Here is a 26883-nt window from a genome sequence, read left to right as displayed (position 1 = left end):
CAAACTCATTTGGGGTCCAGAGATGCAAATGACAGAGACAAGCAAGATAATGACCCCTAGACCTAGAGAAGATGCAAAACTACTGCAAGGATTGACGGATGATGCCCAGATAGGACTCTTTGCTGCTGGGATGTAAACTTCACAAGGGCAGGGATTTTCGTTCTGTTTAATGATGGATCTCATACCTAGGCACTCAATATATGCTATTGAATGACAAATGAATACTTTAAACTTGTGATAAGCTAAATAAGCAATGTGAGAGTATCTAATTTATCGAAATGCATTCACCCCAAAATACCCCCTGTGCCCTAGGGCCGATCTCTGGATAATTCTGAATCACTAGCTAAGCTACTATTCATGTAGCCACTAATTGGCTTGGCCTTTCCTCCTTCTACTTGCACTTTCTCTGGTGTGACCCTTGCCTGTGGAATGGTTGGTCTGACATTTCTGGCTCTGCCCATCATCAGTTAATAAACTTCCCCAGAATAATCATACTGTATCAATTCAGTCATTAAGCTGAAATGGTTAGCAAGATCACACAATCCTCCAGACTTTGATTGTGGAGAACTAAGGGTATGGTAACGTGTGGGTGGATATGTAAGTAAGTAAATATTAAACTGAGACCAAGAGGAGAAAAAGAGGAGAGAGCTGCCCTGTCTTTGCGTGTGCCTCTCTCTGATACTCAGGGATGTGCTCAGAGCAGTTGAAAAATTCTCCGCTTGGCTTGTGTTCCACTCTGAAAACAGATTTAACTTCGTAAAACAATTTCATTAACATCATTGCACATATAATAATGGCAGTCAGGGTTTTTTGAACACAAGAAAAGCTCGACACAAATAGAGAACAATCCAAATAGGGTAACAGGGCTAGGAAAAACCTGGCAGCTCTTGCAAAACCTGCATGGAGCCAGGGCCAAAGCTCTGAACTGCTGTCCAGCCATACCTCCTCTGAGGCAGGGCTGTTTCTGGTTCACACTCTTCTTCCTCAGGCAGGTTCAGGCTGTTCTCTTTCATTTATCTCCTCTTTATAATTCAGTTCCACAACCTGATGAGTTTGCTCTTCTGCTTAGTTCCTGTTAAGAGTTGCTTTTTTCTTTTTTACCAACCTCTGTTCCATCTGAGTCTGTATCTTCTTATGAAAGATTTCCTCTTGGGTGTGTTGGCCAAGGCACTGAACTCATTGGTTAGCCCCGTGTGTTCCTCCCAAGAGGCATGTGGGTTTACCTAGTTTGAGTTATACATGATCCTTGCCCTCTAAGCAATTTGCAACCAAGTAAACAGATAAAGCAGGTAAATATTGGATAAGGTGTAAAGAAGTAAATCAATTAACTACGACAATATAAATTACAAGGAATACATTCAAAATGCATAATTTACAAGAAAATAGGTTAGTTGCTTTTAGTAGAGAGAGTAAAAAAGTCTGGCAGATAGGATGGATTTGTGAGCTGTTCACTCCCTCATCCAGTAATAACTAAGTAAATATGCTATGTTGGACACGGTAACAGAAAGAAGATGAGTAAGACATGATACCTACTCTCAAAGGTTATAGTCTGTAGAAGAGACATGATGTGTGCACATGCCTATCTAGAATACAAGGGGGAAAGTGTTCAGTGTTTCGAGAGGTACACCAACAAGGCTCAGGCAAGGGAGCAACACTTTTTGGCTGGGGAGGAGGTGCGGGTATTTGAGGTGGGCTTGAAGCATAGGTGGGATTTCATATTTTCAATGTTTCACCAGGTCACTGATGCCTCAAGGTAAAAATAAGTCACGGTAACTGAAAAAACAGTATTTTTCTGGCTTTGGTCCAAATCTACTATAGTGGCATTCTAAACCTTACCCAGTCTGCCTGCCCCAGTATTCTTTGGCACTTGCCAGTTCTTAACCATTTGAGAATCATATCCTCTTTTCAGCATCTGTGCAACTTATAGAACCTATTTCCAGAGAAATAAACATACATACCCAGTTAGTTGCATGCAGTTTTCAAGAGTTCATGGACCCTTGCAGCCTATTCTTGGACTCCCAGGAGTCCACGGTCTCCAGTTTAAGAATTCCTGATGCAGGGCTTCCCTGGTGGCGCAGTGGTTGAGAGTCCACCTGCCGATGCAGGGGACACAGGTTCGTGCCCCGGTCCGGGAAGATCCCGCATGCCGCGGAGCGGCTGGGCCCGTGAGCCATGGCCGCTGAGCCTGTGCGTCTGGAGCCTGTGCTCCGCAACGGGAGAGGCCACATCAGTGAGAGGCCCGCGTACCGCAAAAAAAAAAAAAAAAAAAAAAAAAGAATTCCTGATGCAGACAGTCCCTGAAGTGTGGAAGCCATCAGTGTTCGGAGCTACGCAGCAGGGTCCTGCTGTCGATGCATCGGGAGCTGTCACATACGGAAGCCACGCTGTATTCTCTGGGGTCCTCAGTGCTCCTGGTGCAGGCTGCCCTGTGTAACTCCGAGGGCCAATTTTGGTTCCAAAGCAGTGCTCCTTGCTAGTGTGAACCCATGTGTACACACACGCACGCACACACACACACTATCAGAATGGGGAATGCATTTGTGCAGGGTGTACACATTTTTAAAAGTGTCCCTGGTGATTCTGATACCTGTGATGTGTCCCTCCACGCTTACTGCCTTAGGATGCTATTATCTGTGAGCCTCCTGCATCCCTTGTGCTGAGAAACTCCTGCCTGGCAAGTGCATCAGACATGCCTAGACAGATCTGAATCCTGGCTCTGAGCCCAGCTTAGGCTCAAGCTGGGACATCCCTCCACTCCCCTTCCATGCTGAATTAATATTGCAGCTGGATGGCAAAATAAGGTCACCGACAAGGAAACTCTAGAAAGCAGGCAGTTTACAAGTGTTAAAATATTTATCACAACTTCCTTGAACAGGAGCTGGGCTGGAACCTTTTAGAATCAGGGATGTGACCTGGGGTTGTTGGCTGAATGTTCTGCAGCTTGAGAATTAGACTGCCTTCTGGGAGTAGTGAGTAGGTTGGGGTGAAAACCACATCCCCTTTTCTATTTTTAATACCACTGAACATCAGTGTGGTATCTCCCTCACGACCAAGGCTGGATTACCTGATGGGCAGAGTAAGCATGTGCTTCAGGCACCAGCAGTGCCCTGTCCCAGTTCCTACTCCCACTTTAATCAAAGCTACATGGCTCTTTCCCCATCAGGACCCCCTTCTCAACTGGAAAGGGCAAATCAAGCAGAACTTTACCCTGGGGGTATAACGGTACCTCTTTATTCTGGAGGGCAATCTGTATCTCTGAAGACTTGAGGACAAACACCTAGTTCATATACTCCAGTACTTCGCAGGAATTTCTACGTTTCTAACAGTTACTCACAAACACCCACTCTATCTGAGTGTTGGGTCAGGCACTTCAGAAAGGAACCATTGGCTTCCCTGGTGGCGCAGTGGTTGAGAGTCCGCCTGCCGATGCAGGGGACACGGGTTCGTGCCCCGGTCCGGGAAGATCCCACATGCTGTGGAGCAGCTGGGCCCGTGAGCCATGGCCGCTGAGCCTGTGCGTCCTGAGCCTGTGCTCCGTAATGGGAGAGGCCACAACAGTGAGAGGCCCGCGTACCACCAAAAAAAAAAAAAAAAAAAGAAAGGAACCATTTATGGTGAGTTTGTGGTAGGGAGATATTCTGGGGAATGTGTGAGGAGGAGGCCTTCCTGAGACCCCTTGATTCACAACAGAAAAGCAACTATGTCTACTGTCTTGTGAACCAGGCCTTCTTCTTGCCTTATGTTTTTCTTTTCTATTTGTTTTTTCTTGGCTGAAATTTAATGTAAAACTTTTGCTGTCTTAAATGTTTTCATTAAAAAAAAAAAGGGAGGGGGAGAAGAAGGCTTTTAAATCTTTCTGGTTCTTTCTAATAACTTTCAGTTCTGACATTTGCCTTGAAATTGCCATGACTTTAGGCAAGAGGAAGGGGAAGCAGGAAGAGAACTCCTGGCCTCCCTGAGCCTGACTCCTCCCTATGCGGAAGGAGCCAGGAGCCCCAGGGAAGGACTTGAAGGCGGGGGTGCTCACAAACAGTGGGCTGGGGAGCCTTACTCTGCACAACAGTAAAGCTTCTAAAACAGATGATTTTGAGGTTTGGGAGCTGATTTGTCTTAAGAGGTGGGCTTTTTTTAAAATTTTATTTTAACTGAGAGTTACTACTATCTTTGGAATTTATTTCCTTGGAGGTTGGTGGCAGCCTGAATTTGGCAGTGTTCAGGGCAGTGTGCTTTTGAATTTGCTTTCATTTCTTTTTTCTTTTTTTCCTCTCCTAAAGCTTGGGATTGTGAGGACTCAGGGCATTGCTTCATTAGGAAAGGGAACATGTCAACCTGTGCTGAAACTGCTGTGCTACAGGATGCCTAGACTCGCATGATGTGCCCTGAATAGGGACAGGCAGGATTCAGGACTGAGCTCAATATTAAAACCAAACCAAAACCAAACCCAAAACCAAAAACAACTATCAAAGGCAGAAAACAAATGAGAACATTTCACGCCTCTGAATTTCAAAATTAAAAGACAAGTTAAAGACTGGGAAAAGTGTGTTTGAAACATATATAAGAGAAGTTTAATGTCATTTGAAAGTGCACCTTCAGGACTTCCCTGATGGTCCAGTGGTTAGGACTCTGCGCTTCCACTGAAGGGGGCACGGGTTCGATCCCTGGTCAGGGAGCTAAGATCCTGCATGCTGCGTGGTGTGGCCCCCACCGCCCAAAAAGTGCACTTTCAAATCAAGAAGAAAATGGCGAATACCTCGACAAAGGGTATAATAATATAATAATGCACAGTATAAGGAATACAAATGGTACTAACTGTATAAAAATGCTCACCCTCACTAGTAATCAAAGAATTTCAACTTAAACAAAAAGCCATGTTTTTGATTATCAAATTGGCAAAGATTAAAAATAAAAACAGAAACTGAGGTGGTGAGTATGTGAGAAATGGGTACTTACTTTTATAAGTAGCTAGTGAGTGTATAAATTGGAGGGCAATTTGGCAGTGCATATCAGAAATCTTAAAATTGTGTGTACCCTTTGATACAGCAAATCCAATTAAAGGAATTTAACTTTAGGGAACTCCCTGTCAGTCCAGTGATTAGGATTCTGCGCTTCCACGAGTTAGATCCCTGGTCAGGGAACTAAGATCCCACAAGCTGCATGGCGCAGCCAAAAAAGAAAAGGAATTTAACTTTAAGGAATTATCATGGATCTGTGTAACTATTTAGCTACAAGGATGTTAAATAATATACCTATACTATGAAATACGCAGGTATTAAAATGATGTCATAGGTATTTAATTATATAAAAGGATATTCATAATATGTCAAATTTTAAAAGTTAATTAAAATTAGCATATAACGGGACTTCCCTGATGGTGCAGTGGTTAAGAATCCGCCTGCCAATGCAGGGGACACGGGTTCGAGCCCCGGTCTGGGAAGATCCACATGCCGCAGAGCAACTAAGCCCGTGCGCCACAACTACTGAGCCTGCGCTCTAGAGTCTGTGGTCCACAACTACTGAGCCCACGTGCCACAACTACTGAAGCACACGTGCCTAGAGCCTGTGCTACCCAACAAGAGAAGTCACTGCAATGACAAGTCTGTGCACTGCAATGAAGAGTAGCCCCCGCTCACTGCAACTAGAGAGAGCCTGCATGAAGCAATGAAGACCCAACACAGCGAAAAATAAATAATTTTAAAAATTAGCATATAACAGTATAATCCAATTTTTACAAAAGAAAATCTGATGGACAGAGAAAAAGACTAAAAGGATGGGAAAGAAAGTTAACAGTTATAACCAGTGGTTTTTCTAGGGTAGTGGAATTGCATTTAATTTTTCTTCATTTTCATCATCTCTGTTTTATAAATTTTCTACAGAGAATATATTTTCTTTTCATAAATAGAAAAATAAACCTTCATAGCATTATATATTTAGCCAAATGGTGGTATATTTTTATTCCCTGAGGATGGTGCCAGTGGAAGAAGCCTTATGGCTTCAAAGGTAACTTGGGCAATGAGCTCTATCATTTTCAAATTTTAAATAAGAATTTTTTGAATTTGAAGCAATTTGATTTTGCTCTTTGTGGAATAGTAATGTGAGGACTCTCTCTAGAATTAAAAATTCACTCTGACTCTTAGACAAGTGATTTAATCCCCTTTTAAAATTAAAATCATGTTCTGAGGAAATTAAAGTCCACAAGGACTAACGTAACCATGAAAATAAGCACTGACATTTGCAGAGTTTAAAAATAAATTAGGGCCCCAAAGCCCATTACACCAGTCTAAACATGAGAAAAACATCAGACAAACCCAAATTGAGAGTGGCATTCTACAAAATACAATTGCTCCTCAAAAGAGTCCAGGTTGTGAGAAGCAAGGAAAGACTGAGAAACTGTCACAGGTCAGAGGACACGAAGACAGGACAACTAAACACAACGTGGTATCCTGAGTTAGATCCAGGAACAGAAGAACATTAGTGGAAAAACAGGTAAAATCCAAATAAAGTCTGGAGTTTAGTTGGTAGTAACTCACCAATGCTGTTTTCTTAGTTTTGACGAATGTACCAGGGTAATATAAGATGTTAACATTGTACGGTGACTAACCATCCTGGTTTGCCTGGGAGAGGGACTTTCTACATATGAAATATACACTACTCATCTTTTTATTATCTTGCCATTTGTGTTTTCAGAGATACTTGTTTGCAGGTGGCCTTTTAAATGTATTCACTTTTAGTATACATTAAATAGACTTTTAAAAGTTTGTACTTCTTTCATTCCATTGCTTTATCCATGGATTTTACTTACTTTTGAAATATTCATTTCTAAGCCTTTGTTCATATGCTCTCATCTCCTCTCAAAAAAGTTTCCATGATTGGTTGAACCCCTTTATGCACAGGTCCCTATACTGTTCTTATAGAGTCTTTCACTCCAGTATTTTACTAGATTTTTAAAAGTGAAGATTCTATTTACTTTTTTTCTTCCCATTTAAAAAAATCAAGGTAAAATTTACATACAATAAAACATCCTTTTCAGGCACAATTCTATGGATTTTGGACTATACTAGATTTTTTACAATTGTAATTCAAATATTCTCTTCTTGATTCTTAACAGATGTTTGAATTCATCAATCAAGATAAAGATGACTTGAAATACTTACGGACTATGTCTATACCAGTTATAATAAATAAAAACTTCATTAAATTATTGTTCATTTCCTAAATTTTCCTTTTCTCCTGAAGATTCAGAATTATTAAGTTTAAATTTCATGGAGGACAAGACATTGGTAAATTCTGTAGGAAATCAATGATTGAAAGTATCAGAAAGTTATGATTTAATTTAAAAAGTCAGCATGAATTCACATCTTATCTGCCTCAGTTATGTGAAATAACCTCTGGGTCTAACAACAAATATCAGCTGAGGGAAGCCATGAACCAATTACTTGGGATAAAGCACCATGAAAAGAATACTATACAAACAACTAATCTGGAAGTTAGAGAAGTAAGGTGTAAGGATGAACTACTTAAGTAGATTAAACATTGACTTTGATTTCAAAGTGTGGAATAGTTTGGAATGGATGGATTACAAAGCTCTAGTGATCAATATTAGGACCAATTTTTTTCATTTTATATGTCAATGACTTAGAAGAAGGAACATGCAGTTTTGTATGTTATACAAAACGAGAGGGAGGGACAGTCAATACAAAGAAGGAATGAAAAGACTTGAGTAGACTAGGAACAGAAGCAGATAAGTGGCTTATTCAATTCAAGGTGGAGGAAATATGAAGAAGAAAGATCATCTCGTAGTAATATGAAATCACAATGTTCAAAATAGAGTAAAAGAATGAAAACTCATTAGGTGAGTAAATAAGCATGCTAGAAATAAAATAATTCAAATGCTATGAGTAAGAAAGGAATATTAACTATAGAGTTTAAATATTAATATTCTAAGTAAAAACATTGTGTATTTTTAATGTAGTAGACTAAAATAATAACTCACTGGACTATATATAATTAGAGCAAATAATTATGCTTTGGGAATTCCCTGGCGGTCCAGTGGTTAGGACTCCGAGCTTTCACTGCCAAAGACCCAGGTTCAATCCCTGGTCCGGGAACTAAGATCCCACAAGACACGTGGTGCGGCCCAAAAAAAGAAAATAGTGACATTTGCTGTCAGGGATGAGAGAACACTTGTATTCTGGGTAGTCTATCAATACCAGAAATATCTTATTAGGTGGTAGAGTCACCTAATTTATTATTTATTATGCTTTATAATTTACATATATATTGCACATATTTTATATATATCAAACGGTATATAATAAAGATATTTAAAGATTTCCTTACAAGTTTGTGATGATTTGTTCAGCTGGTGAATGCTAGTTTTGTGGCCCCTTTACAATCAGCAGGTCATATCACTAGCAGTTTCTCCATGAAAATAAGATGTCTGAGACTTTCATCTGAACAGAATACAAATTCGTGGTGTATTGAAATCAATGAACCATTTAATAGATATTTGTTCATTATTTTCTCTTTGCTCAACAAATGTTTCCTGAACTTATATCAAACATGTCTCTTTTGATAAAGCATAAAAATCTAACATTTTCTTTTAATATTTGAAATTCAAATAAGTTAATGTCATAGCTTTAAAAAAAAAAGTCCCAGTGGGACAAATGAAGAGTTGTTTTCTTTTCAAATCATACTCCTCTCCTTCCTTGAGAATCACCACTTACAAGTCACAGAAAAAGGGTGAGACATCATGCTGGGGCACAAAACATGTAGGATTGAAACAGTGGCGACAACGTGGTCATGAATTAAGCATAATATTAAGGGTACATACTCTATGTGTCTTGGAAAATTAAAAGCAAGGGAATTACTAATTGCTGGAAGTAATGGCTTTATGGAAGAGGTTAAGAATTGAACTGAGGCTTAAAAGCTTGTTTGAATTTGTAAGAGCACAGGGGAGAGGGCAGGACAAGCCTGGTGGTAGAGTGAGTAAAGGTTCAGGGGTAGGAGTGATTACACACATAGGGCAGTGAGGGGTTTGTATGCATTAGATCATGAGAATCACTAACATTTTTTTTTTTTTTTTTTTTTTTGCAGTACGCGCGCCTCTCACTGTTGCGGCCTCTCCCGTTGCAGAGCACAGGCTCCGGACGCGCAGGCTCAGTGGCCATGGCTCACGGGCCCAGCCGCTCCGCGGCATGTGGGATCTTCCCGGACCGGGGCACGAACCCGTGTCCCCTGCATCGGCAGGCGGACTCTCAACCACTGCGCCACCAGGGAAGCCCTCACTAACATTTTTGAGGCAATGGAAGGTTAATTTGGTGGCAGATGCAGAAAAGAAGGGCGCAGGAGGGTCTGGAGTACCATCTAGAGCTACAGAAGTCCAGACAGGGCAAAGCACCCTTTGATCTCTTTCAGAAGGAGCTGTCTAACCCTCAGTGATTTCTGAATTTGGAAGATACTCCTTTAGCAATGTGTGTAGTGGACTTTAGACTTTGTTATTTCTCTTCTGTTTTATCTGGATTTGTGTATGTTTATCTTTTGTCTCTTAAATGGATTATCTGCTTCTTGGCAGTAGAGACCAAGCAGTATCTTATGGAATAGGGTTCAATAAATTTTGTGGTTTCAGAGGGTAGCTGAGAGAGATTCTGCAGGAAAACTTGTTAGCACCTCGTAACTGGCTGCCAGTGAGAGAAGAAAGAGAGAAATGTGTCAAAGGCAATTTCATGTATGGGCATCTGAGAAAGCGAGAACCTTGCTGTCAGAGATAGCAAAGTCACAAGGGAGAGGGGAGCTGGTTCTGTAGAAAGTTATCAGTTTAGCTTTGAACATTCTGAGTTTGAGGTGAAAGTGAGACATTCCAGAGGAATTTACAGTGCTTGAGGTTATGGAACTGGAACTCAGGTGACAGGAGACAATTACAGAGATTTGGGATTGAATTTAGAGATGGCTAAAGTTGCAGGAATGGTCGAGCTTCCAGGGGATGAGCTTGTAAAGAAAAGCTCAGGGAATCAAAACCTGAGTCTGGAGTAATGTTTATCATTTAGGAGCTGGAAGGAGGGAAAGAAACACTAAACCTGCACTGTCCAGTATGGTGGTCACTAGCCACATGTGGCCATCTAAATTTAAATTAATTAAAATTAAATACAATTAAAAACTCAGTTCCTGGGTCACAATAGCCACATTTCAAATGCTCACTAGCCATGTGTGATTAGTGGCTACTGTAATGGACAGTGCAAACAAAATGTTCCCCTCATCATAGTTTTATTGGACAGCATTGCAAAGATATAGAGAAATACTCATTTGAGAGAAAACCAGAAACCTATGACCTTTCAAGGGAGGAGAAAGTTTAAGGACGAAACGTTTACAGTGTCAAATGCCAAAAAAGAATGAAAATCTGCGTAGGGACAATCCATGGGTTTGGCAATAAGGAAGTCATTGGAGACCTTTAAGAGCAATTGCAGGTAGCATGGTAGGGACAGAAACTGATGTAGCATTGCATTAGGAAGGCAGTAGGTAGAGAGCAAGTTATTGAGACCTTGGGCAAGCAAAGGAAAGAAAGAAGACAATAATTAAAGAAAACTGCAGAGTCACATGGAGGGGTTTTAAAGATGGGAGACTTGTTCATGTTTGGAGAATGGACAGAGGCCTATGAAGATGTTAAGGGCTTTGTCTGGGAAAAACTCCTGGTTTCTCTTTTTACTGTCACAGTCATAATCCTCAGAACACTTCACTTCTAGTCACCAAATGTGTGTTTTCTTAAAAAAACATACATTTATTTATTTATTGGCTGTGTCGGGTCTTAGTTGCAGCACACAGGATCTTCATTGAGGCATGCGGGATCTTTCGTCGCAGTGCGTGGGCTCCTTGTTGCAGCACTTGGGCTTCTCTCTAGTTGTGGCCTGCGGGTTTTTCTCTTCTCTAGTTGTGGTGCACGGGCTCCAGGGTGCGTGGGCTCTGTAGTTGTGGCGCGTGGGTTCCAGAGCACGTGGGCTCTGTAGTTTGCGGCACACAGCCTCTCTAGCTGAGGTGCCCGAGCTCAGTAGTTGTGGTGCACGGGCTTAGTTGCCTCTTGGCATGTGGGATCTTGATTCCCTGACCAGGGATCGAACCTGCATCCCCTGCATTGGAAGGCGGATTCTTTACCACTGGACCACCAGGGAAGTCCCCAAATGTGTGTTTTTAATCCCGCACTAACCAGTTCTCCAACTGGTTAGTGGAGATGTCCTACACTGTCCTACAATTCAGCTGGATGTCCTACAATTCAGTTCTGACACTGTCTGGAATTAGGGTCAGATCTCACAGGTTAAAGGCTCAGCCCCACAAGCCTGTCCCCACTTCAGACACCAGTTGCAAGTCTTAGATTGTTCCCAGTACTTCTGACCGACCAGCGATAAGTTGGGGTCCCTACAACATCATATTTGGGTTTGATGATTTGCTTGAATGTCTCACAGAACTCAGGAAGACACATTTACCGTAAGGGATATAGATGAGCAGACAGATGAAAAATAGGTATGGTGAGGTTTGGGGAAGGGGTTAGGAGCTTCCATGCCCTCTCCTGACATGCCACCTTCCTAGCATCTAGCAATCTGGAAGCTCTCTGAACTCCATACTGTAGGGATTTTTATGGAGGCGTCATCACATAGGCACGACCGATTATTGACTCATTTTCCAGCCCCTCTCCAGAGGATAGGGGGTGGGGCTGAAAATTCCAAGTTTCTAATCGTGGCTTGGTCTTTATAGTGATTGGCCCCCATCCAGGAGCCCACTTGAAGTCAGCTCATTAGAACAAAAGATACTCCTATCATCCAGGAAATTCCAAGGGATTTAGGAGCTCTGTGTCAAGATCCAGGGTCAAAGCCAAATATTTGAACAAAAGATCCTCCTAGAGCTACTATCACTTAGGAAATCACAAGAGTGACAGGAGCTGTGTGCCAGGAACAGGGCTGGGGGTGTGGGGAGGGGGCAGAGAGCAATACATGTATTTTCTGTTATTTCGCAGGCACCCAAATCCCTGCCCTGCATTTGCTTCTCTTTCTAGCTGTGAGTTCAAGTTTACAATAGTCTGTAAACTTGGATAGCTCATGAATATCCTGCTAGCACCTCCAACTCAACACATCTGAAATCAAACTCATCATTGTCTGTCCCATACGCATTCCATTTTTTATATTCTTTATTCCCAGCTCATCTTTCCAGTTACTAAAGCTGGAAAACTTAGTCATATGTGAATCATTCTCTCCCTCCCCTCCACTCCTTCAGTCAGTCAGCTGCCTGGGCATGCTTATTTTTAATACCTCTGCCATAGACTCATGTATTAATTTATTCTTTTTGTTTGTTTGTTTAAAATAATGATTATGAAATATTTCAGGCAAACAGGGCAGTAATAGAGAAAAATATCATAATGATAGTGTACTCAGCCTAGCTTAAGAAAAACTTGAAATATGAAATCCGTTCAGATCCCATCCTTCTCTCCATACCAAGGGTAATCAACATTTAAAATTTAGTATTTATCATTCCCATGCAAGATTTATAGTTTTACTCCACATGTATCATATATAGTATAGAATATAAGTCGGTATGTTTTTAAACTTTATATAAATGGTGGTATACTGTTTATTCTACTATAACTTTTTTTCACTCACTATTATTTTTGAGATTTATCCATGATGAATCATCTTTCATTTATTTTAAATGTTATTTAATGAATATACCATAATTTATTAACCATTGTGCATTTTACTGTATATAATGTGTATATATATATACACCCATATTTCTATATATAATAAATATATGTGTGTGTATAATTGCTTTTATTTTTTTACTCGACTCTAGAGTTGAAATGGAGTGATGACATGGTGCAGCATTTCAGCCATTTTTTGGGTAATTGGAAAAATTCTATTCCTCAAGGCAGGTAAAAACTCTTTTCAATATTTTCTACAGTTCTATCCAGCTTGCTCTCTGCCACCTCATTCTTTATTTTTTCCTCTTTCTCTTACCTCATCTAACTAGGCCTTGGGCATTGTTGGCTCTTTTTGAGAATAGTTGGTAGATCTGTCTGGCTTATAGAATTAAAGGATAGAAAAATGGAATTCCCTGGCAGTCCAGTGGTTAGGACTCGGCACCTCGGCCGTGGCCCGGGGTTTGATCCCTGGTCAGGGAACTAAGATCCCACAAGCCACACCGTGTGGCCAAAAACAAACAAACAAACAAAAAATTCCATTATAAGATAGAGATTTAATCATGAAATAAATTTGAATACACTTCATGTTGAAGGTTATTGTTCATCATTGAGAGACACCACAACTTAATGGCATCAGGTTTATTTATTTTTACGTATTATTAAAGTATATATATATACTTTTTTATAATAATCTTTTTTAAAAAAATAAATTTATTTATTTTTGGCTGCATTGGGTCTTCGTTGCTGCACATGGGCTTTCTCTAGTTGCGGCGAGCAGGGGATACTCTTCGTTGCGCTGTGCGGGCTTCTCATTGTGGTGGCTTCTCTTGTTGTAGACCACGGGCTCTTAGGCACGTGGGCTCAGTAGTTGTGATTCGCGGGTTCTAGAGCACAGGCTCAGTAGTTGTGGCGCGCGGGCTTAGTTGCTCCGCGGCATGTGGAATCTTCCCAGACCAGGGATCAAATCCGTGTCTCTTGCATTGGCAGGCGGATTCTTAACCACTGTACCACCAGGGAAGTCCCTTAAGTATATTTTTAAGTGTTAATATTTTTAAGTAAAGCTACCTCATAAGTTTGCTAACTTATAACCAAGAGAATTTCTAGCATTTTTATATTATTCTAAGAAAGATAATTCACAAGATACTTTCTAGCACTTTATATTCTTCTAAGACAGATTATTAACAAGGTAGAAATGCATAATCCACCTTTTCTTAGAAAATTGCAACAACTCAGAAATATGGCAGTAGACTAAGCTTCCTGGACTGACATGAATATGACTTCAGAAGTGTTACGGATACTTAGAAAATTTAGAATACCAGGGACATCAATAGCCTGAATGAAAAGAATGGGATTTCTTGAATTGTAAAAATATCAGTCCTTTTGTACCATGGTGATATCATTGGTGTGGAGCTTGAATGAAAATAAGGGTCTAACTCACTTGGGAAAGTTGATCTTGAAAGAGGTGAACTATTATAAAGTCAAAGAAATTTTATCATACAGTATGTATTGGTTAATTGTAATTTTTTAATTCATCATTCATTTTCCCACAAGATAATTATCTTGACAGTCTTTCTGCTTAGTATTAAACATCCACAACATGTTCAGTATTGGTTAGAGCATTCAAAATATATGACCCCTAACACAAGGAGTTCACATTCTAAGAAGACTTGCTTTAAAAATCATCTTCCTGGGCTTCCCTGGTGGCACAGTGGTTGGGGGTCTGCTTGCCGATGCAGGAGGCGTGGGTTCGTGCCCCGGTCCGGGAGGATCCCACGTGCCGCGGAGCGGCTGGGCCCGTGGGCCATGGCCGCTGGGCCTGCGCGTCCAGAGCCTGTGCTCCGCAACGGGAGAAGGCTGCGGCAGTGAGAGGCCCTAGTACTGAAAAAATAAAATAAAATGATCTTCTTTATAAATATGTATGTTTGATCTACTTTATTGTGTTTATCTTTTCTCTTTTCTTTATTTTTTACATAACGGGTAAGTGAGTCTTTTCAGTTGATCATTTAAGAAGACTTGATATGTTGATTGGTGAGACTGACGCGTGGGTTTGAAGCCTGACTCTGCCATTTATTTGAAAATGACACTGAGCAAGTCTGAAAACCTTGCTAGCCTCAGTTTCCTTATCTATACAATGATGAACCTATGATACTTACCTATTAGCGCTGTGAGGATTAAAGATGCAAAGGAGTTGGCACATAGCAAAAGCTCAAAAAGCTCTCCTTTTTGGTAGACTAAGTAAAAATAAGACAGGAGACACGGCTTTTATATATATATATATATATTTTTTTTTTTTTTTTTTGCGGTACGCGGGCCTCTCACTGTTGCGGCCTCTCCCGTTGCGGAGCACAGGCTCCGGACGCGCAGGCTCAGCGGCCATGGCTCACGGGCCCAGCTGCTCCACAGCATGTGGGATCTTCCCGGTCCGGGGCAAGAACCCGTGTCCCCTGCATCGGCAGGCAGCCTCTCAACCACTGCGCCACCAGGGAAGCCCTTTTGAGGTATATTTTTGAGAAAGTAGGGAAGATATGAAATATGAAGGAGGTTAAGTACACCTAGTCAATGTCAACTAGAATGCTTCTGAAATATGATAGTGATTACATAAGTAGAACAAACTTGAAGATTCTTGAAATCCAGTGTACACAAGCTGAGGAGATTCAGAGGTGGGTAAAAGGAGGGTCACAATAATAGCAACAAATTTTATGTTAAATAGACATTGACTTAGGTGGAACTATACAAAATTGCCACCTTTTTAGACAAAAAATGGGTGAATATTGGCAATTTAATATTGTTCACTTAATAGATGTTCAGAAGGGAAGAAAGGCAGTAGAAGCTGTGAAGGAAAGGGCAGAGCCCTTTAGCTGTGGTGCAGTTAACCAGGGCTGTCGCTGTTTTTAATACAGAATGGCTAGGCTCCTGCAGATGTGAATCAAGTATTATTTAGTGCCCTCTTCTCTTTGTAGAGAAAAAGGGGATTGAAGATGCATGAAGATGTCATGCCAGTGGGTCTGTAGGTCTTTGAGGCCCTTTGACATTCATCATGGTTTCCAAAGGATTTAACTTACAAAAACACAAATAAGTTTTAAAAAAATAAGTGAGGAAATTGAGAAAAAGGGAAAATAAAGTGACATTCAGATCTCCTGCTGTGATGTAAACAGTGACCAGCATAGAGCTTCCTCAAATCATCTTTGGAAAGGAGAAAGTATAAATAATATCCAGCACAGCGCTTCCCTTCTTGATAAGCAACTGCAATTTCTGAGTTCCTATGTAATGTAGCAGTAAGTGCCATTGAGAGGCCGTCTTCTACCGAAAAACAAGTATCTTTTAATTAACACAAATTGTATTTCAAGATTTGACTACAGTACTGGAATAGCTAAGAAAAGATGTTCTTTCCAGAGACTACCTTCATTTCCAGTCTTCTTAAGATATTCCATGACAATAACTCTTTTCAGTGTGGTCTGAGCAGGTCCTCTGAATCTGATTATGTAGTAGTGATACTTTTGGTATATGTGTCTCTTAAAAGCATTGCATTAAAAGCAGAATAGTTAGCTCTGGTAGGTTATTATTTCTTCAGTTAGATTAGATGAACTGTTTTTGCATCTTGTCAGAATGGTATATGGACCAAAAATGTTTGAAAATGATTTTTTCATTTCCATTTGTCAATTGGTATCAGTGAGGAAATGAACTGAATTTCTGTGGCCAAGTACTTTGCTCTCTATGGGTGGCTAGACTAAGACTTTGTGAAAGGGGCATGGAGGTAGTATGCTTAGACTCATAAAACACATCCCCACTCCTAGAAAAACACCTGAAAATGTCTTTAGTATCTCTTCTAGGGAAAGAGCTATTCTCTATCCACTACATCCATGTAAGTAGAAAGAGTGACAATACTGTGACTTCCCTCCCTCTCTCCCACACCACTTGTTTTCACTTGTCCTCCCCTGAAGCCTCCCATCCCTCTTTTTCTTCTTCAAAAATCAGCTTATTCTATAACACTTTAATTTTCCTTTAGAATTTAAGTGTAAAATGGTACAGGGAGGGTTTATACAATTTACTTTAAAAAGTGATTCTTCTACTTATGAGACAAAAGTTCTCACTGTTAGAAGACATCAACTTCATTCTTAGATTTAGAATTTCAAGTCTTGTTTTTGCATGTTTGTGGTTTTTAGGTCATTTCCCTGGAAATTCCATCTTTTGTACAATTAAGTGCCCATTAACCATGCAATGTTTCTGATCCTATGAGAAGATGAAAATATAAAAACTGAGATGCAAGCTCTGTCTCTCATAAAACAATTCTTAAATTCTTTTCAGTTAGCGCACACAAAATCTAGTTCAAGTGCTTGGGCTTTACAACTCCAGCCCCCAGCACAACTTTATTTACGAAACAAATATAATAATCACAGTTGGAACACTAATTCTTGGAGTCAGATTTCTAACAAAAAGCGTATGGTGGACAGCATTTCTACCTCTTGAGCTTAACCTCTCTCTTGGCAATTAGATCTAAAGGTAATAGGCAGAGATGTCTCTTAGTTGGCAACACACACACACAAAACTTGAGTATTTCTCCCACCCAGGATGACATCAAGATGTCAAGGATGCCAAAGAGCAAAGGAGTGTTAACCTAATCCAGTAAGCGAAACGGGATTTTTAATTAAAGTGTAACTAAAATGTTCCAAGAAAAAAAAAACTTCGCTGAGATTCACTATTTAAAAAATGCTGGCAATTATTGATGGGCTTTTTCAGATATTTTACTCGTTACCAAGACGATTAAGAAGCAGGGAGTAATTTATGTTTGTGCAACAAAATGGTTATGTGGCCAAAAAAACCATTTTTTTTAAAGGATTGTGTCCCTTTGAATATACGCACTACGTATTAAATGAAATATATTTGTCTGCTTTGGTGCCACTGGCCAGAATGAAAGCTCTCCTATCTGTGAGGTGAATTGAGATTTCTTTTCTGCTTAAAATGCCTGCTTCCAGGGTACGTAAAAGTGGGAGACTGGTTGGGAAACCAAGGGCTAAGGGGGATGGGAACGAGATGGCTCAGACTGAATCTAAGAGCTGAACGTGTGCGAGAGAAAATCCTCCTCCAGCCTCGGAGGGGGTGTCTCCCCCAGTACCAGCTCCCTCCTCCCGGGCTCGCGGGGCGGGCCCGGTTTGCTCAGTAGCAGCAGCGGTCGCAGCAGCAGCCCCGGGGCTGAGCGGCGACGGCCTCCTGGCAGCGCAAGGAAGCAGAGGCTCCGAGAGCGCCCTGGGGAGATCCGGCTGCCGCCGGGATGGAGGGAGCGTCGAGTGGAGCCGGATCCTCCGGGGACGGATTTCCTCCCCAGCTCAGCCCCCCTACAGCTTGCTGGGGCCTGCTCCGAGCGCCTGCAAGGTGGAAGAGGCCTTCGCCTCGGCCTGGCAGCGGCAGCCGGCGAACTAGGCGGCCACAGCGGGGTAACAGGCGAGCGGTAGCCGCTCTCGGGAACCTTCGCCGCCACGACCGCTCATTGTCTCTCCCCTTCCACCCGGGGGGCAAACAGGAAGCGCGCCGCCTGGCCGAGTGACGGACGGGCATCCGGGCCAATGAGCACTGCCTACGAAGAGCGTGGTGGCGAATGAGCGCGGGGAAGAGGGGCGGAACTTCCGGGCGGGCTGTCACCCTCTTCCCCCCTTTTGGGCTGGAGGCTCCACCTTTTGTGTTTCCCGCACAGTCAATCAAAATAGGAAAAAAAATCCCCGGACCGCTCCGGCCGTGTCCGCCGCCGCTTCCCGCATCCTCTCCCGCCGCCGCCGCCTTCGCTCCTCACCATGTGTAAGGCGGCGGGGAGCCCCGCCTGAGGTGCTCTAAACACACTATGACCGGTACGTAAAGCCGAGAGAGAGCAACCCTTGCTGCTGCCGCCGCCGCCGCTACCGCCGACCACAGCCAGCCGGGGGCCACCGCCGCCGGCTCCCGGCCCCCTGTGTGCGACCGAGTGTCTGTGAGAGGCAGAAAGCCGCAATCCCCTCCGCCTCCTTCCCCTCCCCGCCAGCTACCGTCCACCCCTCAAGCCCCAGCAACGCAGTGTCCCCGCCGGGCCCGGGGCTGGCGGTCCGGGCCGCCGGGAGCGTATCCCCCTGTGTGCGGGCGCGGGCGGCGGGCGAGCGTGTGAGTGACTGACGGTGCGAGAGGAGCGAGCGCGAGTGAGAGCGAGCGGCGCGAAGGGAAAGGGGAGGAGAGGAGAGGGGGCAGGGGCAGCGCGGGGAGGAGGAGGAGGAGGGAAAGAGGAGGAGGAGGGTTACAGGCAGCGGCGGGCGGGGGCAGCAGCAGGAGGGGAGGAGGGAGCAGCCGCCGCCGCCGCCGGGGGGCGGGTGGGGGAGGGGAAGGGGACTCGGTCCGGGCTTTCGGAGTAATTTCGCCTCGGCCCGCGGGCCCCCTCCCTCTCCTCCACCCGCCTTCCTCCCCACCCCCACCCCCCCCGCGCTGTGCCTGCAGCTCCCGAAAAGCCCGTGAAACAAGAGGAAATGGCTGCCTTGGACGTGGACAGCGGCGGCGGCGGCCACGGCGAGTATCTGCAGCAGCAGCAGCACGGAAACGGCGCGGTGGCGGCGGCGGCGGCCCAGGTGAGGAGCGGCTTAGCCCCGGCCCGGCTCCCCCCTCGCGCCGCTTTCTCCTCCCCTCGCCTCTCCCCTCCCTCCGCGCTTTTCTCCTCCCCTCCCCCCGCCCCGGGAGCTGCCCGCCCGAGGCGCCAACGCTCCGACCCCGCCCGCGCTCCCCCGCCCGCCGTCTTTTTGTGTGTGTGTGTGTGTGAGTGTGTGTGTGTGAGTGAGAGAGTGTGAGTGTGTGTGAGCTTGCGCCCTCCCGGGGCTGGGTTCCGGGCGGAAGGTGGAGGCCCGGCGCGCGGCCCGCCGCCCGCCTTCCCGCGGACGGTGGAGCCCGTGTGCGTGCGAGCCGCAGGGCGCGAGCCGGAGGCGAGGAGGAGGAGGAGGAGAGCGCGGGCTGGCGCTCGCCCGGGTGCAGCCTGCGAGGCCCGAGTCGCACTTCCTGTGCGAGCGCGGCCCGGCCCTAACCGCCACCCCCTCCCCCTGTCTCCCTCTCTGAACCCGCCCATCGGGGGTAGGACACTCAGCCGTCACCGCTCGCTCTGCTGGCCGCTACCTGCAGCAAGATAGGGCCACCATCGCCGGGCGACGACGAGGAGGAGGCGGCCGCCGCAGCTGGGGCCCCCGCCGCCGCCGGAGCGGTAAGTCTCGCGCGCGGCCCGCCCCCGCCGAGGCCCTGCGCCCGCCATCCCGGGCCCGCGGCGCGCCCGCCATCCCGCCCGAAAGGCCTCCCCGGCGCCCGCGCCTTCCCGGAGAGGGACGGTCGCGCGGCCGGGGTGCCCTTTCCTGCTCTTTCGCATGCTTGTTCGGATTAGAAGCCAGACCAAGCTTTCTCTACATTGTCACTGCGGCACCTCCATCCAAATTCACTACAAAATGAAGTCTGAGAGGGTGGGGGTAGAGGACTCCAAAATGGATGTTAGAGCAATTCATATCAGTGCTGAAAACTCCTTCGCCGAGCGCTACGGAAATTTCAGGCACAGCCTATCGGCCATAGATAGTATCAGCTACGGAGGCAGTGTCTTCAGTTTCTAGTATTTTTTGAACTCGGGGCTTTTCCTGCTGGAAGTTACTAGATCTTACTGATTTAAGTGTTAAATCGTTTTTTTACAAAAAGGAACGAAGGTTTACTCTTTGAATTACTCTTGTATACAAGAATGAACACTTGAATACTTTTTGAGTGCTTTTTTGATGGCCATTCTAAATTGTCGAATTTTAGTTTTTGCAGACTACTTAAATTAACAGTAATTTTTCATAAATGAAGTTTAAGTGACCGTTGAAATCGGCAAAGTTACGTAGTACTTTGGCTCTTGAAATTGAATAGGTATACCAGTGTTAGAAACAAAAGTACGTGTATGGAATTATATCAATATTTACATTAATGCTAATGCATACCATACTTAGTTGAATTTGGTTGGCAAAGCTATATTTTCATTTTATTGTGATTGCCAGTCTGATAAGATGTGGTGGGATTCTCTTTATAGGATTTTTAGTTTGTCGGGGGCAGGGGGAGGAGCTGGCCAGTGTTACAGGAGGGCTTCATACCAATTAGCTATAAACTGTTTCTAAGATTTTTGTGAATTTTATATTCGTTTGAATCTTTGTTGTTGCGTTAGTTTAACATGTAGATGTGTTCACTTATTAAAATAATTGAAACTTCTCCTATCATTTTTGCGTGTTTTTTTTTTTTTTTTGCGTGTTTCTTTTTTAATGTGGATTATGGGAATCGGTTTGTGTCATGATATTTTGAATTGTAACTGTGGACAAAAAAGTTTGATATTTGGTATAGTCTGCAGGAAATTCTTAGTATTCCAAGGCATAAAAAGTGAAGCTAATGTTAAGCTATATTAAATATTGTATTTTTACTTTTTAGTGTTTGAAATTATACTGTAGAGGGATGTGAGTAGATTTAATGACTTAAAAGTATGACTTTAGGTTTTGTCCTTTTGTAAGCAGATTAAAATGTAAAGGCTTAAAATCATGTATGTGAGAGGCATTGTTACTTTTTAAACAAATTTATGGACCTCTTTTATGAACTATATCTTGTTAGGCCCACAGTGCCACACACACACACAAAAAGTTTATCTTAAAAACCATTGCATGAGTAAAATTGCAAAGCAGATTGCTTCTACTTATCTTTTTTAATCTTTCAAATAGAACAAAAAACTTTTTGTAACTGCAACTTACCAAGTTTTTAGATATCAGTTCAGTGATTGGGGGAGGAGAGAAGTGAAGGAGGAAGTTACAGGTAAAAAATATGTATATGTACATGAGTCTCACCCAAAGAATAGAATACTGTCTACAACCTTACCCTGCTGTGGCCGTATACTTGTAGGGAAGTTGTTTCCATGCCTCTTCAGCTCTTCTGAACTGCCAAATCTCTACTGACATTACATTTCCTGCCAGATGAACATGAACCAGAATCAGTCTGAGCATTTTTTCTTTGTATGTTTGGTACCTGTGCATAACATTTTTCACTGAGTAAAAATTAGTAAGACTGCTTGAGTATGTTTGCCTTAGCGAATGGGAAAATTATTTTTCCAGTTCAAAGATGAATTTTAGACATGGACATCTCAGAAAATGAAAGAATTTAAGTGATTTCATAGTAGTTTTACCCACTTAAAAATGTGCTTGGATAATGTTACTTTATTCACATTGCTGGGAATTATGAGAGGTTTAGGGAGAGATTTTTTGGAGCTGTGCTTTTTAAAAATTTTATTTTGGGTTTACTTCATATTTACACAAAAGTTGCAAAGATAGAACTGAGAGGTACCTTTTACCTTTCACCCAGCTTCCTCTAATGTTAATATAACCATGGTACATTTGTCAAAACTAGGAGATTAACAATGATACAGTGTTATTAGCTAAACTATAGACTTTATTCTGATATCACCATTTTTTCACTAATGCCCATTTTCTGTTTCAGAATCCAGTTCAGGATACCACATTGCATATAGTATTATTGTGTTTAAAACCAAGGGGAAATATACACATAAAATGCAACTTTATACCAGTTTAGTTTGGCGTTTTAAAAAAATTTTTATTTATTATTTTTGGCTGCGTTGGGTCTTTGTTGCTGCGCGCAGGCTTTCTCTAGTTGCGGCGAGCAGGGGCCACTCTTCGTTGCGGTGCGAGGCCTTCTCATTGCGGTGGCTTCTCTTGTTGTGGAGCATGGGCTCTAGGCGTGTGGGCTTCAGTAGTTGTGGCATGTGGGCTCAGTAGTTGTGGCTCACGGGCTCCAGAGTGCAGGCTCAGTAGCTGTGGCGCACAGGCTTAGGAGCTCCGCGGTATGTGGGAGCTTCCTGGACCAGGGCTCGAACCCATGTTCCCTGCATTGGCAGGCGGATTCCCAACCACTGCACCACCAGGGAAGCCCTAGTTTGGTATTTTAAGATTAAAAGGGCATTGAAAAGCCAATAGCTGTACTGCAGATTTGCTTTACATATTTTCAATTTAGAATTTGTTAGAGTATGTTATGTGTTCATCCTGGATCCTGGCCAAGAGTGTTTGGTTACCCTCAGTACAGAGCTGAATAGGTCTAATCACAAAGCAGTCTCACCTGTAATGTCCCACAGCGTGGACTCTCAAAATTGGTTTGATGGCAAGACTCTTTTATACTTATTAAGAGTTGTGTAGTTTTAGTAATAGATCAAGGTATAGAAAAAGTAGACCTTGGGCCTCCCTGGTGGCGCAGTGGTTAAGAATCCACCTGCCAATGCAGGGGACACGGGTTCGAGCCCTGGTCCGGGAAGATCCCACATGCTGCGGAGCAACTGAGCCCGTGAGCCACAGCTGCTGAGCCCGCGTGCCACAGCTACTGAAGCCCGCATGCCTAGAGCCCATGAGCCACAACCAGAGAGGCCACTGCGACGAGAGGCCTGCGCACCGCAACAAAGAGTAGCCCCCACTCAATGCAACTAGAGAAAGCCTGCGCACAGCAACGAAGACCCAATGCAGCCAAAAATAAAATAAATAAATTTATAGAAAAAAGAAAAGAAAAAGTAGACCTTTATGAGATATTAACTTGTCCAGTCTACATTTGTGTGAACCACTAATTTATTTCGTTTGTAATTCAGTGTAATAAATTGAACAAGTAAATATTATGAAAGACATTGCCTGAATTTCAGTTTAACTTGTAAATTTAGTGTTCATTTACTACGTAGATGTTGGTGAACTACAAAGTGAATAATAGCTTATTTCAAAAAAAGGTTATTTTGGCTGTTATTTCAAATAAGACTTACACTGTCATTGTAAGGAATTCATTAGGTAATTGTTTTTGTATCTGCAGTCTGTGTTCTTTACGGTTCCTTTGAAGATTTTAAGAAACTTTAGTACTTGCCTAAGAGTGGTTCTTAAGTTTGTTTTCACCTTAGCTTCACACTTGTTTCCAGTTACATTCTTTCCTTGCCCATTTCTGGCTTTCATAAAGCCATTAACTGAGAGGTTAATAATCCTTTCTAAATGTGATGTAACAAGTTGGTATGAAGTTTATTTTTTTCCTTTACACAGGTGTTATGGAGAAGGTATCCTTGGGTGGTGTGTGTGTGTGTCCCCATTTTATGCCTGGTTGTAGTGGAGAATGCCCTTGTAATGAATTTGCTATAGCAGTGTCCCAGGGCTACTCTTGGATGTGGTCTTATTTACCATGTGATTATGTGTTTGTATACAGAGGGAAACTCGGATTACCTTCAGTTACAACCTTTTACAGTAATGCCAGTGTCCATGTTAATAGGTGTTTTGTTTGTCAAGGATATTAGAATTACTGAGAGAAACACTGGTGGATTTTTCTTTTAATGTCTAGGCTTAATGAAGAGGGTTATCTTGAATCCAAACCAAATACTAATTCTTGCTTGGGATATGTGTTTTTATGTCTCCCTCCCTTTGTAGAGTTTCCAGTAGCCTAACATCACACATTTAAAAAAAAACTAATTAATTAATTTATGGCTGTGTTGGGTGTTCGTTGCTGTGTGTGGGCTTTCTCCAGTTGCGGTGAGCAGGGGCTACTGTTTGTTGTGGTGCGTGGGCTTCTCATTGCGGTGGCTTCTCTTGTTTTGGAGCAAGGGCTCTAGGCACGCGGATTTCAGTAGTTGTGGCTCATGGGCTCTAGAGCGCAGGCTCAGTAGTTGTGGCGCACGAGCTTAGTTGCTCCATGTCATGTGGGATCTTCCTGGACCAGGGCTTGAACCTGTGTCCCCTGCATTGGCAGGCAGATTCTTAACCACTGTGCCACTGGGGAAGCCCCATCACACATTCTTACAACTGTTTTTTGGTCTCAGATTCTAATTTACCTATTTTTTTGGTATGCTGCTGATGAAATTTCTCTTACAAATGAATGGTTTTAGTAGGCTTTGTAGTTTTGAAATATTGGGGGGTTATTCATTGTGGAATTGGTTTAAAATTGGTGTAGAGTTTTTCATTGAAGACTGTAATATCTCAAGGTCGGTTTTATTCATTTTTCCTATCATTTCCTTTGCAATAATTTTAAAATAAAATACTTTATTCATTCAATAAGTATTTATTGATCATTATGCTAAGCACAATTAGATGTTTTTCAAATCTGTCTTCATAATCTTAGTTATCATAAGGATAATATAGGATTATATAGTGCTTTACAGTTTATGAAACTTAACACTTTCTTTAGGATCTTATGACCCTGCAAGGTAATATTTTTCCCATAAGGTCCTGCTGTAAATCACACATGATTCCACAGTTCTAGCTAGGCTAGAACCCAGTTATGAATTTTTCCCTTTCTAGTGCAATGTACTCCCTTCTAAGCATTTATAGTCTTAGCTTATATTATGAAAGTCTAGTATTCTTGTTTCAGTGTTCATAAATAGTTTTTATATATGCTTTTAACCTTAGGTTTACTCAAAAAAGTTCAAGTACATCATTTTGTCCTAGGTTTGGGGATTTCCCTTCAATTAATGGCCTGCATTGTTGGGAAAAGTGGTACTGTAGTTTATTTTTATTTAGCTTCTGGAGAAGGGGGTACTAGTATTTATTCAGACTTGTCATTTGAGTAGTTGTATGTATTTTCAAGGAATTTCTTGAACTAGAAAGCTGTTCACTTATGGTTGAATATCTGCTCTTATTAAGATTTTGTTAAAAAAAAATACTCAGATGCCATAAATTTGACATTTTATTTTAAGGATGAAGAAGAGACAAAATGCCAGTACAGTTGTCTCTCTATATCTGTGGGTTCTGCATCCTTGGAGGTCTGCCTATAGTATACATTTTATGTAAGGGAATTGAGCATGGGGGATTTTGGTATCTGCAGGGTCCTGGAACCAATACCCTGGGGATACCTACGAATGCATTGTAAAATTAATTTGTATGTAAGATACTATATTCTTTGGTATAAGTTGAAAAATTGTATATTTAATGCCGGTCAGAAAAAATTCAAGGTTGGTTCTCCAAAGGTGAACAATAACCTTAAGAAGATAAGAATTGGATTTGAAGCACTATACTTTAGTGTAGATTTCAGTATAAAGGATGGATTTAAATATCTTTAGTTTATTTAAAATGCCAAGCGACTGGGCTTCCCTGGTGGCGCAGTGGTTAAGAGTCCGCCTGCCGATGCAGGGGACACGGGTTCATGCCCTGGTCCGGGAAGACCCCACATGCTGTGGAGCGGCTGGGCCCGTGAGCCATGGCCGCTGGGCCTGCGCATCAGGAGCCTGTGCTCTGCAACGGGAGAGGCCACAACAGTGAGAGGCCCACATACCGCAAAAAAAAAAAAAAAAGCCAAGAGACTGAAGTGAAACATGAATTGTTACTCTAATATAGGGAAAGATTACTTAAGCTTGTAATTTTTATACCAGGTAGAATTTGAAGAATGTAAGCTACTTTTAAAGTCTGGTGCTTCATTTTAACAATTTAAGTTTGATAAGTTTAAATGTTTGTGTTTAAAAGATAGATCACTATTTTAGTTCAGGCCTGGACATTTGTACTGGGTCCTACGGTTTCTCTGCCTTTATTGTCTTCAGCCTTTCAGTCTCCTTCACTAGGTCTTAGTTTATCTTTATAAAGCACAGATCTGATTGCGCCACTCACTTGCCTCAAAACCTTTTATAGCTTTCATTCACTATCTGTAGGATAAAGTCCAAACTCCTTAGTAGGACCTGTGAAACCATTTACTACAGGCCCTGATAAAAATGTCTAGTCCTGTTCCCCGTTACTCTTTTCTATGAATATGAATGTTTTCTGGATCCTCTCGAACTCCAAACTACACATTATTTTTTTAGAGTCTCTTAAAAGTCTGTGACTTTATTTCTATACCTTGTTAATGCCTGTATTTCTGCTTCCTAACCACACACAGTGAAATCTTAAATTTTATCCACAATTACTTAAAAATCTCTTATGTGAAATCATTTTTTTTTTTCATTTTTCTATGTTCCCCCAAAATGTTCTGATTATATGCCTAGTGTACACCACTATTCACATAGTAGTAGCTTGTATGTGTATGTCTGCTTGGATAGATTGTGAACCACTTGAAGATGAGCTTGTATATCTCATGGGCTTACTCATCCTTATTTCATCTTGGCAGATAGCCTCAAATGTCTTGAATGGAGTCATTACACTGTGGTTCATCTATTGAAATATATACTCTTCAACTGTGTGTGTACATGAAAATTAGGTAGTGAG

At 42.5% G+C, this 26883-nt stretch overlaps 1 protein-coding gene across 1 annotated transcript in view; it reads left to right on the top strand.

Moving 5' to 3' along the window:
- Nucleotides 1–19137: 19137 nt before the first annotated feature.
- The window catches only part of SP3 (Sp3 transcription factor), a 62933-nt gene continuing 55187 nt past the window's right edge, over nucleotides 19138–26883 (top strand). Inside the window, exons 1-2 of the mRNA XM_065880536.1 lie at nucleotides 19138–19260; nucleotides 19758–19880. Of these exons, the coding sequence (XP_065736608.1) occupies nucleotides 19162–19260; nucleotides 19758–19880 (222 nt within the window). The 5' untranslated portion in view covers nucleotides 19138–19161. The remainder of the gene's footprint in view (nucleotides 19261–19757; nucleotides 19881–26883) is intronic.

This window comes from Phocoena phocoena, chromosome 7, assembly GCF_963924675.1.
Source record: "Phocoena phocoena chromosome 7, mPhoPho1.1, whole genome shotgun sequence".
In the NCBI taxonomy this organism is placed as follows: domain Eukaryota; kingdom Metazoa; phylum Chordata; class Mammalia; order Artiodactyla; family Phocoenidae; genus Phocoena; species Phocoena phocoena.
Note: the sequence above shows the minus strand (reverse complement) of the source record. Positions and strands in the feature narration are given on the sequence as shown.